This window comes from Anoplophora glabripennis, unplaced genomic scaffold (assembly GCF_000390285.2).
Source record: "Anoplophora glabripennis isolate ALB-LARVAE unplaced genomic scaffold, Agla_2.0 scaffold961, whole genome shotgun sequence".
Taxonomy (NCBI): Eukaryota; Metazoa; Arthropoda; class Insecta; order Coleoptera; family Cerambycidae; genus Anoplophora; species Anoplophora glabripennis.
In genome coordinates, this window is record NW_019417214.1 from 54,099 (window position 1) to 73,439 (window position 19,341).

General features: G+C 35.1%; 1 protein-coding gene across 1 annotated transcript in view; it reads left to right on the plus strand.

Annotated features, from left to right (window-relative positions):
• The window catches only part of LOC108912255 (protein draper), a 67,171-nt gene that overhangs the window by 17,676 nt on the left and 30,154 nt on the right, over positions 1-19,341 (plus strand). Inside the window, exons 5-6 of the mRNA XM_023456050.1 lie at positions 9,330-9,491; positions 9,603-9,767. Coding sequence (XP_023311818.1) covers positions 9,330-9,491; positions 9,603-9,767 — 327 coding nt within the window. The remainder of the gene's footprint in view (positions 1-9,329; positions 9,492-9,602; positions 9,768-19,341) is intronic.

Below are 19,341 nucleotides of genomic sequence, written 5' to 3' on the forward strand. Positions count from 1 at the left end.
CCAGTTCTGCAGGAAGTCGCTCAAATACCTAGGACATATCGTCACCACCGAAGGGATTCAGACAGATCCTGACAAGGTGGACTCGATCAAGAAGTTCCCTACCCCCCGAAACATCAGAGACGTCCGCCGCTTCCTAGGAATGGCGTCCTGGTATCGACGCTTTGTACCGGCTTTTTCCCAGATTGTGACTCCGTTAACTCGACTATTCCGGAAAAATCACCGTTTCAAGTGGACCAGTGACCAACAAGACGCCTTCAACCACTTGAAGAACTGCTTGACCGAAGCTCCGACTTTAACCTGTCCGGACTTCGAGAAACCGTTTACCCTCCAGACCGATGCCTCCGATCATGGACTGGGATAAGCTCTGACCCAGAATATCGACGGAAACGACCGAGTGATAGCGTATGCCAGTCGCACACTGTCGCCTGCCGAAAAGAATTACTCCGTCACTGAACGAGAGTGTTTGGCTATAGTGTGGGGCATAGAGAAGATGAGACCGTATCTTGAAGGCTATCACTTCACCGTCCTGACCGACCATCAATCTCTGCGATGGCTGCATTCCATCAAAAGTCCTGCCGGCCGTCTAGCCCGATGGAGCGTATTCCTGCAGCAATACGACTTCGAAATTAAGTACCGCAAGGGAACCCTAAACCGAGTAGCCGATGCTCTGTCCCGTCAGCCGATAGAAGGAACTTCTTCTGCACCAAGTACCGGAGAACTATGCGTCCTGAATGAGCCGCCAAACTGTTCATGGTATAGCAGAAAGAAGTCGGAAGTCGAAAGAAACCCTGAAGCATTCCCGGATTATTGCATACGCAATAACCGTCTGTTCCGCCACTTCTGGGATTCAAGCGACTTAACCGAACCCGATCTATCCGATCCATGGAAGCTATGCGTCCCCATGCCGCTCCGCTCAGCGGTTTTGCAAGAGAACCATGATGCTCCGTCCGCTGGACACATGGGAATTGCTAAAACCATTGCTCGCATATCACCGAAGTACTACTGGCCTGGTATGTTCCGCTATATCGCCAAGTATGTACGAAGTTGTATGCAGTGTCAGCGGTACAAGCCTTCGCAGCAACAAACTGCGCAGAAAAGGCAATCGTCCGTCAACCGTCAACCATGGGACACCACAAGCACCGAAGTTCGGCCTGTTTCCGTTCCAACATCAGGAGTTTCCCTAGAAGTACCGCCCGCAAGAATTCTGGAAAACCAGCCAGAACCTGACATTCAACCAATCCGCCCGCCGCCACGATCATTGACAGATTATCCCACCTATCTACCGGTAAAACGACACAGGTTATGTTGGAGATGTGGATATCCTGGCCATACCCGTCAAACCTGCACCCGGACACGCCGCTTGTTTTGTTCCCGATGTGGGCAATATGGTATAATGTCTAGAGACTGCCCATGCGAAAATCGCCCGCAGAATGTCACCAGCAGAAGCCGCCTGTCCGCAACACCTCGACATCGATCCCGTTCACTTCCAGGACACCGTACCGCATCAAGAGGGGTGCAAGTGTATTTCCCCGACATTTTCCGACGATCGGAAACCATTTCCAAGAGCGTCCAATGTGATCTCCTGCCTTGAGACTGAAAATCCGAAAGCAATCAGAACCATTTTTATGTTAATTTTCTATTTTTTCAGGGATGTTTTGCTTTAAAGAATGTTAAATTTTGTATAGATGCTTGATTTTGATTTAGCTAGTTCTTAGTTCTTGTGAAAAGTGAACATACCCCAAAATAAAGTTTTTTTAACCTGCGTGGGGTATGCGCTTTCTAAAATTATGGATAAATTTAGGAAAAAAATAATAAAAATTTCATTTTCATTTTTTTTAGCGGAAGTAAGAGGGGGGTGTAACAAAGTCATTTTTCGACTCCCCACATTTGTTTTCTTTTCATTAAATTCTATTAATAAATATAATTTACCGCACCGGCATTATTTTTTTGGCATTTCAAACGCCGTCCGTCACCACGTAGCACCAAGCCTATAGCCGAAAAATCCACGCCGCGACACCGCGGAAGGCAGTCGTCCACCAGCCAGTGCCGAGACCAGTCGTGCCGATCTCCAGCCTGCCGTCTAGCCAGCGATACGTCACCGCCTGAGTAAGAAGTCCCGCTTCCCAGACAAGGGACTTAGGAAAGAAGCTGAATTTGGAAATTCAGTTCTCTGCCAGCCGCCGTCGCAGGCAGTCGAGCCGTTCCAGCCCAGCCTACGTCACCAATAGGAATTGGTGAGATTCTGCTAAGTCCAGCCTGGCAGACCCGCGCAGCCGCCAGAGACCACTCCATCTCCTGTCATCACCAGAAGCCATCCAATCCGACCATCAAGGTAGTCACCGCTTAACACCGCACCGTCATTTTACCATTCTTCGTAGTAACCCCCTGTATATAACCATAGTCATTTGCCACCGTTTAGCAGTAGAGGTAGAGTAATATAGTGTAAATAGGTAGCTTTGAACTAAATAAATGTAAATATATACCCATTGTGTGACTTTTATTCCTGTGTGCAGTCTAACTCTCTCTAGACCCTCTGGACATACCGTGTCTTCACTGCAGCCGCCCGCGTAGTGGTGTTTCTGCACCGCCGTCGCACAGGCGTCATAGTGACGAACGACGAAAATACCAACCTAGCACGTCACAAACTATTTAATGGCAAAAAAGAAGATAGCGGCGATGCGTTCTATTACTCGGTCTAGCGAACGAGTGGGAAGAGCGAGGCTAAATAAAAAATTAAATCTCGTGTTCAAATAATGTTAATACCATAGCTTCAATGCTCATGAATTTTCGCGCTACCACAAATTAAAAAAATAATCATCTCGATAGGTTCATTATTAACCGAGATATGGCTAATTTTTCCAGCTTCATCGATTTGAAGCCGCTCGATCATTTTCCTACGCGCTACCAGGCGCGTAGCGCGCATGCTCCGCCTCGTTCTTCCCACGCGTTTGCTAGACCGAGTAATAGAATGCATCGCCGATATATTCTTTTTTGCAATTAAATAGCTGAATTCACCTTAATGTTAATGTAGGGCATGAAAATATAGCTCTTAATGTATACTCTCGCCAAATTTCGGCTCTTAATATTAATAATTAAGGTCACTGCGATTAAATAAAAAAAAATTTATATCAGCTTCTAATCAACTTAGAACAACGATTTTTTTTTTCAAAATTCGAAGAAAAATAGTACTAACTAAACTATAAAGGCACTATGTCATTTTATAATAATTACCTATTAATAAATATATATTATATATTATACAGGGTGATTCAGAACTTATAAAAAAAAATCTGGATGTACAGGGGATCCTTGCAAATACAATTTTATAAAGAAAAAATCAAAAAGGTCAGTTCGAAATTGATTTAAAAATACACTTCTGCACGGCACTGGAAACTGGTCCACTGTAAAACCTGACCCCGCACAATGAGACCGGTATGGCGGCGTGATAAAAACGGACAAAAACTTTCGCAAGGAAAGAAATATGTAAATAGAATTTTATCGCACCTATTTTATATCGGCAAATTCAAATGCTTTTGCCTTTATTAATTATTAATAAAATTAATTTGTGTTTTTAAATAATAAAATCATTTGACATACCCGATGCTGCAACAGCAATTGTTCAAAATTTTATCCACTCACGTGTAAACACATTTGGGTCCGTCTTACTCACTTTCTACGAACTAACACAAATGATGTCTTGCTTCACCATAACACAAATACTTCACCATAATACAAATGTTGTCTTGCTTCACCATAAATTAAAACGATATCCATCAACTCTGAGTTGCTATACACGCAAGCCATTTTTGACACTAACTACTAAAAAACTGATGTAAATACCACAGATAACAGGTAAAAACTACCGCAACGACGGATTTCAGTATTAGGAGTCACATGGCTCTCCACGCGTATTGCGAATGACGCTAGAGACTACAGTTGTCCAGCTATGTAGTGGTTTAATGTGCTATAACTTCAATAATTTTTTTCTCAGAAACTATAAGGATTTTACAAAATTTTTTTTTACAATATTGACTCCATTTCTCATGCCGCATCTATTCCCAAATTTTTTTGGATAAGTTGTGAATCACCCTGTATATAAATTTAATAAATATTAACATTTTTTCAGTTATTTTTAAACAAATTAAATTTGAAAAATTAAATTCTCAGTAAATGTATATGTTAATATAACTATTTAGGTTAATTAATAACAATTTAAATCAAAATAATAATAAAAATACATTTACCAAGCAACAACTAAACAATAAACAAAATTAACGTTACGTATTTACAGCAATTGTTTAAAATGCGAACCACCCACATCGATACATTTCTGACAACTTCTATTAATGGAACTAATTGAAGCTAATATCATGTGGTGGTTTTCTTTTAATTCATTACACCCGTCTGGATCTTCTGCACCATTATGGTTGACATCGTCATTTGGTCTTCTACCTATTCATCACTCCATATAATTTTCATTAAGCCATTCTTGTATTATTCTCCTAAATTGCGCAGGAACACCATCCATTTGTATCCAGCTATTTTGTCGTATATTTAATGGAACATCCTCTAATAATTCAAATAGATGGTTTTCTAGAAAGTTTAGAAATGACTGGGAATTTAGATGGGGTGGCAAGAAGAAAGGTCCACAAACTTTATTGCGAATTATCCCGCGCCATACTTTCACAGAAAAGATCTTGTTCGAATTTCATGAGGATTTTCTTGTGCCAAATATCCAGATTGTGAAAATTCACTACCTCTCGTCTTGTGAACGTAGCCTCATCGGTCCAAAGTATTTCTAGTAAGAATTCAAACAACCACTGATAAAAATTCAGGCATTTCTCTGCATCTCCCGGAAGTAAATTTTGCACAGGTTGTAAATGGTACGGATTCCTGCCAGATCCTTATGTAGAACTTTTCAAATTTTCGATTTACTCACCCCAAGTTACCGAGACGTTTTTCGTGTATTTAGCCGAGGATTGCCGTCAAATGCTTTTAAAATTTCATTTCTGTGACTCATTGGTTCATCGTGATTTTCCAAATATCGTTTTAATCCAAAAAGATGAAAGCGATGAGTGTAAAGAATTTTGTTGATGTGCTTACAAATTGCACTTACTTTTAAGCATAAACATAAACATACTTGTAATATTATGGTTAGAAGTGTCTGCGACAAGGGAATTGTATTAGCATGAATAACTTGAGAAAGGTAAACTTTAGGGAAAAAATCAAGTTACCTTTTTTACGTATTTTGTGCATTAGAATATAAATCCGTTACAACAGCTTGTAAAAAATACAGCGGCGTTGTTTTTTTTTTTATAAAAAAGGGATTACCCTGTCCAGTTGTACACCACTGGTTTAACCTTTAGAGCTCATATTTAAGGAAATACAAGGTCTACTATCATACATTATCTGTACTAAATTTTATTGAAATCGGTCAATGGATTCCGGAGATATAAACAAAAAATCACTTTTTTTTAACAACTTCAACACCCTGCATCTCTAAAACGAGACCGTTCCAGACCTATGTTTATAAGGCAAACACCTATTATTTTAAAGAGATCTTTCTGCCCTCGAAGTTTCCTGCATAAAATTCGGATCACCCTGTATACAGGGTGTCTCATAATAACGTGTCCAACGGAAGACCACAGATTCGTGGAGTCAAAATAGGCAGATCTAGACTAATTCATCTATTTCCGAAATTTTGAATTTTGTAAATAACTCGAATACGTATTAATCGATTTTGAATATTTTTGGGGTGTAGAGTTTTACTTTCGATTTACACAATTTGGTGTTATACAGAGTGTTTTTTTAACCTACAACTCCTACAAAATTGATGTATGGTGAAAATATCCGTTAATAACTTTTCCTCTTTCGAGCAATAATCACAACTATTTTTATCTGATACGTGATACCATTTGGAAGTTTTTGGGCCTCTTGTAGAATTTTGATTAAATGAGCGGTTTGTGTACAAAAAAATATTTTTTTAAATGTCTACATTATCGTGCCACCCATATTACAGTACTTAACAAAGTGCGAATAGGCGTTGATTTTGTAGGTTGACTGTAATTTTAGTCTGATTTGTATGTCATTGTGCCTGACAATTCTTAATGAGTGTTTACGACGATAATATATACCACCTGTTACTTAATTTTTCGATATGGATACACACATACGACGAATTAGAGTTATTTATAATGTGCCTAATTTTATTCAAATAATTAGAAAAAAAACATTCAAATACAACGCTTTGATAGCATTATTATTGTCCCTGTTATTCTATCCCATTGTCATAACCCATATCCTTCTTGTCGAATATGTCAGGATGGCAGTAGACAGATAGTCCATAGACTGAATGGGTAATTTTATTTAAAATTTTTGCAAAACACTTTCCCCGAGTTATTGGAAGGTGTGCTGTTATTACTGAGAGCTAACATGTGGTTTATGCATGATGGAGCTCCACCACATTTCACTGTATATATCTGGCAGTATCTGAATCAAAGATTCTCTCGTCGATGGATCGGTAAAAGGGATAATGCTCTTGTTAACTGGCTTGTACGTTCACCAGACTTAATACCTTGCTTAATCTTTGGGCACTCTGAAAACAACAGTGTATGCTTCCACAAGAGTTGTGGAGGCATATTCTAATTGCCATAAATGTTTTAAAAAAATTGCCCTCAGGAATTGCAAAGGGTGTCCTTTAACTTTCTTCACTGAATTAACTTTGATGTAGAAACAACGGCGATCATTTTGAACAGTTTTTATAGTTGTACTAAATTTAATAACATCAACATTGTTACTTTTATCCAGAATTTTTTATTGTATTTTATTGTTTTTACTAATTATCTCAATAAAATTAATTAACTCTAATTCGTCGTGTGTGTGTGAATTCATATCGAAAAATTAAGTAACATGTGGTATATCTTATCATAGTAAATACTCATTAAGAATCGGCAGGTACAGTAACTTAAAGATCAAACTGAAATTACAGTCAACCTACAAAATCAGCGCCTACTACTACTTTGTTAAGCATTGTAATATGGGTGACGAGATGTAGACATTTAAAAAATATTTGTTTGTACCTAAACCGGTCACTTAATCAAAATTCTACAAGAGTCCCAATAACTTCCAAATGATATCACCTATCAGATAAAAAATAGTTGTAATTATTGCCCGAAAGAGGAAAAAGTTATGAACATATATTATCACCACACATTAATTTTGAAGGAGTTGTAAGTTTTAAAAAACATTCTGTATAACACCAAAATGTGTAGATGGAAAGCAAAACTTCCCCAAAAAGAATCAAACTGGATTAATACGTGTTATTTACAAAATCTAAAAAATTTTCACCAACTTTGAGGCTATCTAGCGGAACGAAGTGATTCTGAATATAGGTGAATTAGCCTAAATCTGCCTATTTTGAGTCCACGAATCTGCGATCTTCCATTGTACACGTTATTCTAGGACACCATGTCTGTTATAAATTCGCTTCTCACTACAGGGATCTCGGAAACGGTAAGAGGTACGAAGTAGCTTAAATGGGGACAAAGTTGCGTAATCAGGGGACCAACATTATGCCTCTAAAAAAGCAAAGCTAACATGATTAGTTCTCGAAATATTTGGAAAAAACCGAAATTTTGGAAATCCGTGTTTGTTTCATTTCAGCCTTGTTTGAGGTGATATTGAAAAAAGGAGAACACTTTCTCATGGCCACTTTTTGCCCTCTATCGAATATATAATCATTTTTTGTATGTAACGTTTCGTCTCTCCAGGACCATCATCAACTTAATTTTTTTTTTAAATACGATCCTGGAAATTTTACATTTTATGCAAGCCTTCATGGCCCCTATTACTGTACTGCCTCAGCTCGAACCAGATTCAGAGGTTTTGTCTAAAAATTCATCTTCAATGTATTCGTTCCAAATGTATCTACTTTCTTTTAAGATTTCTATGTTTCTTGAATTATCCTACAGTCTAAGTGTCGTTAGACTTTATGAAATCCACCTAGTTATTTAAACTATTACCATCACACGTTACAATAAAACATTTTAATTTTTTAATCTCCATCACCCAGTCATACATAATTCGATATGTTGTTGCGTCAAAATTAAAACATTACTACAATTTTAATTTCATTAAGACAAACGTCTGAATCTGGTTCGGGCTGAGGCAATACAGTATAGGGGGTCATGAATGCTTGCAAAAAATGTCATAAAATTTCAAGGGTCGTATATAAAAAAATGAGGTTGATGATAGTCCTGGAAAGACGAAACGCTACATATATAAATTGATTATGCCATTTCATACATCGCAAAAAGTGGCCATGAGAAAGTGTTCTTCCTTCTTCAGTATCGCCTCAAGGCTGAAATGAAACATAAACGGATTTCCAACGTTTTTTTTTTTCAAATATTTCGAAAATTAATCTTGTTAGCTTTGATGTTTTAGATGCATAATGTTGGTCCCCTGATTACACAACTTTGCCCCAATTTAATCTACTTCGGACCTCTTACCGTTTCCGAGATCCCTGTAGTGAGAAGCGAATTTGTAACAACCTGTATACATTAGGATGGCCCAAAAAAACGAATATTTTTTTCCGGTTCTCTTGTGAAAATATGTTAGTTTTATCATGTTTTAATAGCCCCCTCACAAAATCAGCTGAAAAAAAATTTTTTAGAGGTCGCTCAAGATTTTTAAAAATTTCCAAAATCGTCAAAATTAGATTTTTTTTTATTTTATTTCTTGTTATTTTTTCATTTTCTAGGTTGAAAAAAATCTCGATTCTGAAAATTTCAAATCGATATTTTAATTTCTAAAGGTCACTCATAATTATTTTAACTTTCAAAGTAGTGTACCTACCTACCTAAAATGTTTTCGAGCGACCTATAAAAATAAATATCAATGAACTAATATTTTTTTTTATGAATGAATTTATGAATTTGATGAACAAAAGAATAGAAATAAATCACGACACTTAAATTTTAAAAAATTAAAATTTTATAAATATTTGATCAGTGCGGTAGTAAATTTTGCCTCGAGAAATTTTTTATGTCTCGTGATTTATTTCTATATTCTTTTCATCAAATTTAATAAAAAAATTATTAGTTCGTTGATATTTTTTTTAAGGGGTTCTTAGAACATGATAAACAACGTGTTTTCACAAGACACGAAAAAAAAAATTCGTTTTTAATAATTATAATTAATATACATATATATTTATTATGCACTCTGTAGATTCCGTGAAACTTTTTTTTTAGAAACAAATTTCCAATTACCAATTTCTTCACCGCTTGTTGAAGTTTTGAATTTCATAATAGTTCTCTTTTACACTTTAGGTAAAAATGGAGCCTCATGTTCATCAGAAACTGGACAATGCCAATGCCCTGCTGGGTGGGAAGGGCAACAGTGTGATCGTCCATGTAGTAATAATTCTTTTGGTATTCACTGCAACCAGAAATGTGTATGTAAAAATGGTGCCTCATGTAATCCTGTAAATGGTGAGATCAAGATTTTTTAATGCATGATTTATAAATGTCTTTTGCATTAGATATTTTTAATCCATAATTCTAGATTAATATTATTTTTTTGCATGTTTTTGTTGTGTGTAGGAAATTGTACTTGTGGAGCTGGATTTACTGGAGAATTTTGTGAAAATAAATGTGAACAAGAATATTTTGGTATTAATTGTGAACAAATTTGTGTGTGTTACGACGGACATTACTTGGGATGTGATCCAATAACTGGAAAATGTATTTGTAGACCAGAATGGAAAGGTATTTCTTTATGTTACTTTTATTAGAACTATGTACCAAATTTCGCCTATATAGAAAGAACGAAACAAAAGAAAAGTACAGCTTTTTTTTAACATTTTTTCTAATCGTATACTGTGTAATGTATTATAGTGATTGTCATGAAAAATATTCTACTTACTGTGAAATTTTTCTGATCAGGCAAAACTAAATTTATAAAATCAACCCTTTAGCTGATTATTTTGGCAACAAAGGATTAACTATTAAAAAATTTATTTTCAGTGTGGCAGAAACCCAATCAAATAAACTGAAAATGCCGCAAATAAAAAATTATGATAATATATTAGAAACAGTAGAGATAATTTATTTAAAAGTATGCAACTTTATTTAATGATTTGTATATTATGTTATATGTGTTTCTTTAATTGACACTCTTTACAGAGATTATTATACCCTGTGTTCAAAAAGTTTGGAACCCCCTCTATCAGAAAATACAGCTCAAACAAAAAAATTATTAGAGAAATAGTACATGAGAATGTAAAAAATGTAAATTTGACACTATTTCTTTATAGTTTGGACTCGTGTTATTTCCTAGAAAATTTGCGAAACAAAATCGAGCTGCTTTCTCGTTTTGATTCATTTTTGCAACAAAAACAGAATCTCTCAACATCTTACGGATTTGAGGTCTATAAAAAATTCCTTCTTTCAATTTCGCATCACTCAGTTGACTAAACTGCTCTTCCAGATATTTAAAGCAATCTCCATCTTTATTTAGAGCTTTCACCCATTGCTTCATAAGACCCAATTTGATATGAAGTGGCGGAAAAAGGACTTTTAATTGACTAATTAGAGGCTCGTTTATTCTATTTTTAGATCCAGGTATGAAATCTATTCCGGATTTCCAAATGCTCTTTACATAATGGTATACTCGATTTCTACTATCATATTCACATAAAAAACAAAGAATTTTTGTAAATCCTGATTTTTGGCCAAGTATGATCGTGATTATTTTAGGATCACCCCAAATTTGCCATTTATGTTCTTCATATTTTATTCTCTCTAGGAGTTCTTTCATGTTACAGTAATCTTCCTTCATTAATACCGAATGTGCTATAGGAATAGCTGCATAAACATTTCTATTATGCAGTACAACAGCTTTTAAACTTCTTTTTGATGAATCAATAAATAGTTTTCACTTTTCAGAATTATACCATCCGTTTTTCATGTGATTCATTATACCAGTAATATCATTACACTAGACCAAGGAGAATTCCTTATCGAAAAAGAAATATTTTTCGAAATTCCTTATCTCTGTCACGGTAGTGAGATGTTACTATGTATTTACTATGCCTTTGTATTTTTTTAGCCATGCTGCAAGGAATTCCAAGCTGTCTTTTGGTAAACCCAAATTTCGAACACGATTATTTACTTTTTCTTGCGATATTTTCCTAACTTATTCTTCTTACAAGAAATATAGTCGTCGTCACTAGTATTGCTTGAACAGTCAATGGTATTTTCATTCTCACTATAATATTCTGTCTCTGATTCCTTATTTTCTGCCTCCGATTTCTCATTTTCTTATACCCATTTTTCATTTTGTTCCTCTACGGTTTCATCTGCTTCCATTCCTTCTGTAGAATTACTGGTATTTGCTTCCATTGTTTCCGTTTCTTTGTCAGCTGTAGATGAATACAGGGTGATTCAGTCATAATGTCATTAATTTTAAGAGGATATAGAGAAAAATGTGTATAATACGATGACGTGATTAAAAAAAATGCATATTTAAGCTGAAAAAAATTTTTCAAATCATTATTTAACCCCCTTTTCAAGCTGTTAGTAACCGGCTGACGTCAGATTATTCACAGTATTGCGCACGGTTAAATATGAACAAGGTGCCCTAGATGCAACGTTGCTATATTTATATATTTTCGCTCATATAAAGACAATAAATAAACGGTTTGCTCACGTCAGCCAATAATAATTTAAAATACTACAAATTATTTTTTATAATTATGCAATCAACATATTAAATTGTTTTTGTTGCCCAGCAAGAACTTCGAGGAGGTCTGAGCAAGCCTTGCCAAAAATGCGTTTTTATTAACATCATAATGTTAATTTCTTAATTTGCAGTAAGCCTTCGGGCTTACAGCAAATGTTCAAATACATTACCGTTACCGTCTATGCACAAGTGTACAGGGTGGTCCATTTTCGATGGGATTTCAGGGTATCTCAGAAACTACTAAAGGTATGATAAATCTGACACCACGTTCTCTAGCTCGATTTTCATGGCAAACTCGACTGTCAAATCAGAAATTTGCTATCTTCATTTGTTTGAGTTACAGGGCGTTTGTCGTTATTGTGACACTTTTTAACATGTCTGTATCTCAGCTGTTAAATAAGTTAGAGTTAAAGTGAAAACTGCTCAAGACTAATTCTTTGGCGTAAAATTGAATGCCGGTATTAGATTTTTAGTAGGTCTTAAGATTCCGGAGTTATGACCCAAAGTTATAATTTTTTAAATGGAAGTCGTAGCTGGTTATGACCTAAAAAATGGAGATTTTTTTTGCTTTTCAGCAATATACCACATGCTATAGTTATTTTTCCAAACACAGAAGATACGGGGTGTTTTATATATAAATTCGATCCTTTTTTACATTTTAACATGGCTGGCTATGAAAATACATACAACACTATAATTCTTACTTTTACAAAACTCATATCTGTTGTAAAAATATGACGTTTATTTAATATATATATATCATATCTTTAGTAGTTTCTGAAATACCCTGAATTCCCATCGAAAATGGACCAGCCTGTACACATTGGATAGATGAGCGGCGGATGCGATGGAATAAACCAGGCTTGTTACGTATTTCTTCAACGGCATCTTCGATACAATTTCGCAACTGCTCTACATTCTCTACCTCGGTGTGATACACGACAGATTTCATATAACCCCATATACAAAAGTCCATAGGATTTAGGTCCGGCGAGCGCGCTGGCCATATTATAGGCCCTCCTCTCCCTATCCACCGTTTTGCCGGAAAATGCAAAATGGGCCGGAGCTCCATCGTGCATATACCACATATCTCGTAGCATCTGAAAGGGAAGACTTTCAAATAATTCTACTAAAAATTGAAAGTAACGCGGCCCATTCAGATGTTCAGGTAGAAAATGCGGCCCAATTAAACCATCGTCATATACTCCTGCCCATACATTGACACTGAATGTCCTCTGAAAGCTAAATCGACGAATAGTGTGCGGGTATATTCCTTAAAAAAAACAATCGGACGGAGACAAATTCCGGCACAATAAATAACTCGGTATATGTTTCCGACTTAATGCTAACCTGTCCAGATCACTAACCTTCTAAACCACTTTTCACTTGCACGTGCACTATATGACTATAGTAGGATCGTATTCGATGAAAAGTAGAACAAAAAGTTGTTGGTCTTTTATCAAAGGAAAAACGTGTCATCAATTTTAGGAGGCGTAAGATGAACCATTTCAAATTTAAAATGAAATTGAATGTAAAATCTGAAATACCGCTGCATACGCACTGTGTTTTGGTAGTAGCTGTAGTCGCCTAGGTGCATCGAGTGTACGAAGTGGTCGGTTATACGTCAAATACTAACCTGGCGAGCTTGGTCGTAAATCAGAGAGCGCCTCCAAAAAAACAAGTAAACAACAGTGGCGCGTACAGAGGTAAAATGTAGTACATATGTAGAATTTAAAAAACAAATTGGATTTATAATAAATTACATTTAAAATAAATAGTTTATGAGAATAAAGGAATATTTGTTGGAACAAGGGTGCCAGACGTGAACTGATCCCTTCGTCCATTCATAATGTATAAAGAAATTATTCAATTTCTAAAACCCTTAAAAGCATATTGCACTGACAGGCAATGATTTATTACTTTGCATCGAATATGATCCTACTGATAACTGACAACAATTGTTATTTATTCATTAATGTTGATGCTAAAACAACAAATGAATAGGCTGATTGTTATCGAATGTACGGTTATTACAATTTACCATTTTTAATATGATTAACGTTTTCACGTTTTATAATTTATTATATTAAATAATACACAGTATTATGTTCAATTTATTATTCAATATGCAGTTGCGTATAACCAAAGTTTACATATTACGTATTGTTTTTGAGAAAGTAATAAGTTTTTTACCTGTTTAAAATGCCAGCACGAGTAAAACAGCATTCATCCGTCCAGAGCACTTTGTTAATAAAGTTAGGTTCTGGTGCACTTCGATTTAGGAACTTGCAAAATTCAAGACGATTGGGGAAATCAGCTGCTTTTAAAGCTTGAACTTTTTGAAAATGGTACGGGTTGAGTGAATTCTTGCGCAATATCCGCCAAACTTTGGTTTGTGATATCTCCAATCGTCTTGAAATTGTTCTTGTGGAAATAGTAGGCTGCTCCTCGACTAAATTTAAAACAGCCTTTATCACATTTCAGTCATTTTGTCGATGTCCTGCACGTTCTTTGCGCGGTATGGTAGACCCCGTGTCGCGAAGACATTGAACGGTTTGCACAATTGTCCGCGGGCTTGGGAAGTTCCGTCTATCAGGGAAACGACTCCGAATTGCGGCGGCATTTGTGTCCTGTACACACTCCTTATAAAATCACCATATCCACATATTCGGCATTCGTATACAAAGCCATCACGACCGACACTTTAAACAATCCGAAATAAACTAACGGTTTCGTGTGTCTTTCCAATCCACATCCCCTCTCAATCTGTATGCTGTGTTCATTCCTTTGCGGAAAAATGCGGGAAAGTGGTAGATTGGAATAAACGCTTTAATGGTTTTGTAATCGTGTATAGTGTATTTTGTATATTCGGGTATTTAGTGTGCCGACTTTTTTATTTGATAAAATATGGTGTGCCTACAAATCTCTGCTTTGTTTATTTTCTTTTAACGAAAGTTGACTTCGAGAAGTCAGGCTTGTTAAAACATTTTGCACTAAGTTAATACAATTGTTAAAATTATTTATAATAAAATGCAGCATGCTCCTTTATTTACTTGCATACATTTAACGCGGAACCCAAGATAAATATGAACCATATATTATGATGTGAACTTGGCAACACTGTTCGCTTCAGCTGACGACTGATTCGTGACATTACGTTACAAAATTTTCCGAGCATCCGGGCATCTGGCAGGGTCGCCGTCTTAGCGGGAGTCATGGGTTGATTTCCTTCATTTTTAGAAGTCGAGTAAATTTTTTTTTCCAATTTTCTGTCTTTATTAGGCCTTCCGTTAAAATTAATGACATTATGACTAAATCACCCTGTATACAGGTTTTGTCTCACTCTATACATTAGCACAGACGATTTTCGATTTATTTTTGTTATTCACACCGCGTGAATCGGTTTTACAAATATAACGATAATAATCTTCCTGGCAATGAGGAATTTTCCAAATGGCAGGGCATCTCATTTTTTGACCTCTTTTTTTTCTTCTCATAATTTTGCAGCATTTTGTTACAGGAACTGCACATCTGTTTTGTAATATGCTGTATTCGTTGCAAGCATAATACAAACAAATAGCTTAAAATATTCCAATATTCATAAATTTTTCTCGGAAAATATACTTTTAATCGAAAAATTGACTTTTTACTTAAAATTTTGTGTAGGTTTCGACAATATTTTTTATTTTTCAATATTTTAAAATATTTAATATTCGGTCCACTATATTGGATCCCAAAACCACATACACATTTTTTAATGTCTCTGTTTTCGTTCCAAGCACAATGCAAATAAATATAGGGTGATTCAGTCATAATGTCATTAATTTTAGGGGAAGTAGGGGAAAATGAGTAGAATACGAATATGCCATTAAAAAAAATTAAAATGCATATTTACGCTGAAAAATAAATATTTTTGAATCACTCCTGACCACTGACAGCTTTTAATAGGTACGTTTTTAATCTGTAGTGAGCTGCAATGAATAAATAAAGCTTTTTAGCCAGATATATAAATGAATAAGATATATTTATACATTGTAAATATTAACAAATATTATTAATTTGTTAATAAAAACAAATGTATAAACATAATAATTGTTTTCGAATGTTAGGTTATACAATTTAGTATTTTTAAGGTTGTTAACGTTTTTACTGCGTTGTATAATTGAATATGAGTTTTTAAGTATTACATAATGTTCAATTAATTATAATTATTCAGTTTGTATACCTTATTGTGTGATTTATTGCTCTTCAATGAGTATGGTACCTACCTATTGAAAATGACACTACGGCCAAAAAAACACTCGCTCATTCATCCACAGCTTTGCTATTGAAGTTTTAAGATCCGCTGCAGTAGGGTATTTTAACCGATTCTCAATCTCCCCCTCGTCTCACCCCTCACCCCCTCCGCGACCTTGAATGACCCCTGCGGTGACGCGTTGTAATTCATATTAGTTGACCTTGAATGACCTCTGCGAAGTTGGACATTACTTGAAGTTTGAGGATGTCCTATATGACATTGAAAGTCATATTCGTTGGAAACCTTCATTTGACCTCTGTAATTTCTATGGAAGTGGATTTGTATGAAGTGTACATATAATAGGTGAGGTGACATTGTGACGTAATGTAATCGAATGGTTAGTGGAAGGGACCTTGAATGACCTCTGCGAAGTTGGATATTACTTGAAGTTTGAGGATGTTCTATATGACATTGAATGTCATATTCGTTGGAAACCTTCATTTGACATCTGTAATTTCTATGGAAGTGGATTTGTATGAAGTGTACATACAATAAGTGAGGTGACATTGTGACGTAATGTAATCGAATGGTTAGTGGAAGGGATTTTCGATATAATAGAGGAGATCCAAGTAGAAAGTTCACATTTCGTTTAATATTTGGTTAAAGTTAGCATCTACAATAGTGTAAATTGTTGTGTTGTTTTGTGACCATATATTTTCAAGTGAGAACAGTAACTGTGTTTATTGCTAAGTAGATATTATAAAACGAATATTTTTAAAGAGAAAATGGCGTTATCAAGTGAAGATTTAAATAAAATTAATAGTAATATTAACGGTGATTTCGAAAAAGTAAATCTACGACAGTTTACCTCATTAGAAATAAATAAACCCTATTTAATTTTTACATTGTCTGTGATGAATTCAAGATTTGGAAAGTGTGTATTAGCCACATTAATTGATGATGATGATTCAAAGTTCAAATGTTTTTTGCCCAAGAGGACTGTGGAATATTTATCGGATGATACTATAAACAAATTTAACGTTAACCATTTAAAATATACTTTAAGTTATATAGGTCAAAGCAAACCAATTTCTAAAGATGGCAACTGCAAATCTTTATTAAAATTCGAACTTTTTGAATAATTATATTAGTTTTAAATATCTAGTATGTAGTAAATATATTTTTTATAATAATAACCAATGCAACAGTCATTATGGGTAATTAACCAATAACATATTTCATCACATTATATAAAGGAGTTTATTATTTCAGATATAACAAAATGTGGATGCAATACGCTAGTCAACAATGGGTCGAAGCCACAGATATCAACACGGCCATTGAAAGATTGGGGTGTGAATTAAGTTGTGTGAGTAGGGATCGACTACACGCCACTAACTATGATCTGGAGTATTGTTTTGATGAAGAAAAGGTTAAGATGCTTGAAGAAGAGTCTAAAATGTACAATAGTGGTTCACAGTTGTGCACAAAATATTCCCAGGGTCTTTTAAATCTGGATCAATTTTGTGAACAGATGATAGAGATCGGTTTCCGGAGGTATGTTAGAGGGTATTTGTTGGAGTACATACCTCATACAATTAGTAAAAAATATCAATTAAATGAACCACTTGTTACTGAATCCGAAGATGATCAGGATACCGATGACGAAGAAATTTGCAGTTAAAGTTTACAGAAATAATTTTAATTTAACTTTATATTTTTACATATAATTTGTATATTATAGCATTTGTAGTGTAATATAATTATTAACTTTATATATGAATTGTATACTTTAATTTTCTTAATGTACTTTATAACTAATATAATAAATGTTGTTGAAATAAACATACATTGTTAAGATATCATTCGTTTATTTATTGTTTACTACAAAGTGTTACTACAATAATAATAGATATTATATAATACAAAAGAATCTAATGCTAAATCTAAGACAAACATATAGAAAAATATATAATTGCGACATGTGTTGAATTTCTCGGCTTACATAAACCCTTTAGAAACGGTTCCATCTAGAGCATTGTATGCTAAGTATGTATCGTGAAGTATTAACGCAAACACTCGAGTATTTTCTGGAAAATTCTTTTTTCGTGTTTCAAACTCTATCTTTATATCTACAGTAGATAATTTCATAGCGTCTTGTTGATGTGAACAATCGATGACAAAGAGTGGATTTTTTCGGAATTCTCCAATATCCATCATCGGTTCATAATTATCTTTATCATAGAAGCTGGGCTGGAAATTTTCATAAGCATAGTAAGCTGTAGAATCCAGTTTCTTTTCAAAATCTAAATTCCAGCGTTCATATGGATACACTTCTGAATTTAAATATAGTCGGATATTACTTATACCAGCATGGATAAATTGAGTAGCATCCTTGCTTCTGTTATCAGAGTTATCAGTGCTTTGGAAACCGATAATAATATATCGAGGTCTCTCTAAACTGTTAGTTGTTTTTATAGCCCATATATCGGTGTTTGTTTTTCGTAGAGCAGGCAATTCAAATAGATCCCACATACGAAACGCCATCTTCACTGTAGCATTAAGACCGCCTTTGTTAATGCGATTTAACAGCTTCAACTTTTGTTTATCTTCGGGAACGATGTGTCTTATCTTCCACTCGATTTTGTTAATTTCAAGGTCGGCATCTACCTCTCCCAAATAACAGTTCTTGAAAGATCGAGCAATTATCAGTATAAGCTCTTGTTTGGCATTGAGGACCCCTCTAGTATAATCTTCGGCAAACCCCATGAGATATTTTAGAGGTAATTTCCCACTAAAAACATGACTGGTGGTATCCAAAAGATCCTGATCTTCTTGCGTTAGCCCCCATCCATAAGATAGCAGCGTTTTTAAATGTGTTGCCCCCCATGACACCATGGTTTTCATCGTAGTTGTTATACCCGGTTTTCGGATTACAGTTACTTGTTCTCCACCCATTTCGTAGCGAATCTCGTCAAAAAGAAATGCCAGCGCATTGTTAGATAGGTAACAGACTTTGTTGGCCTCGCTAGGTGTAAATTTACCTTCTATATATATGTAACTTTCGGCAATATCAAGAATAAGATCTTGGAAGTGGATGGGAATTCGTATTTCATCCGAATTTCTGTAATATGGTGATCCATATGGTTTGTATGTGTGTTCATGCAAACTAACAAGTGAATTGTCAAATAGGGGTTCGTCGAACATATCCAACTTTCCACTAGCTGATGTCATCATTACAAATACTGAGGTTTTAGTTTCAATCCAATTGACTGAAGAAAGATACGGTCTCTAGCAGACAACTTAGGTGTTGACCGTTTAACGTTCTTGCGTGAAATAACTGTTTTTTCGCTCTTGCTCAA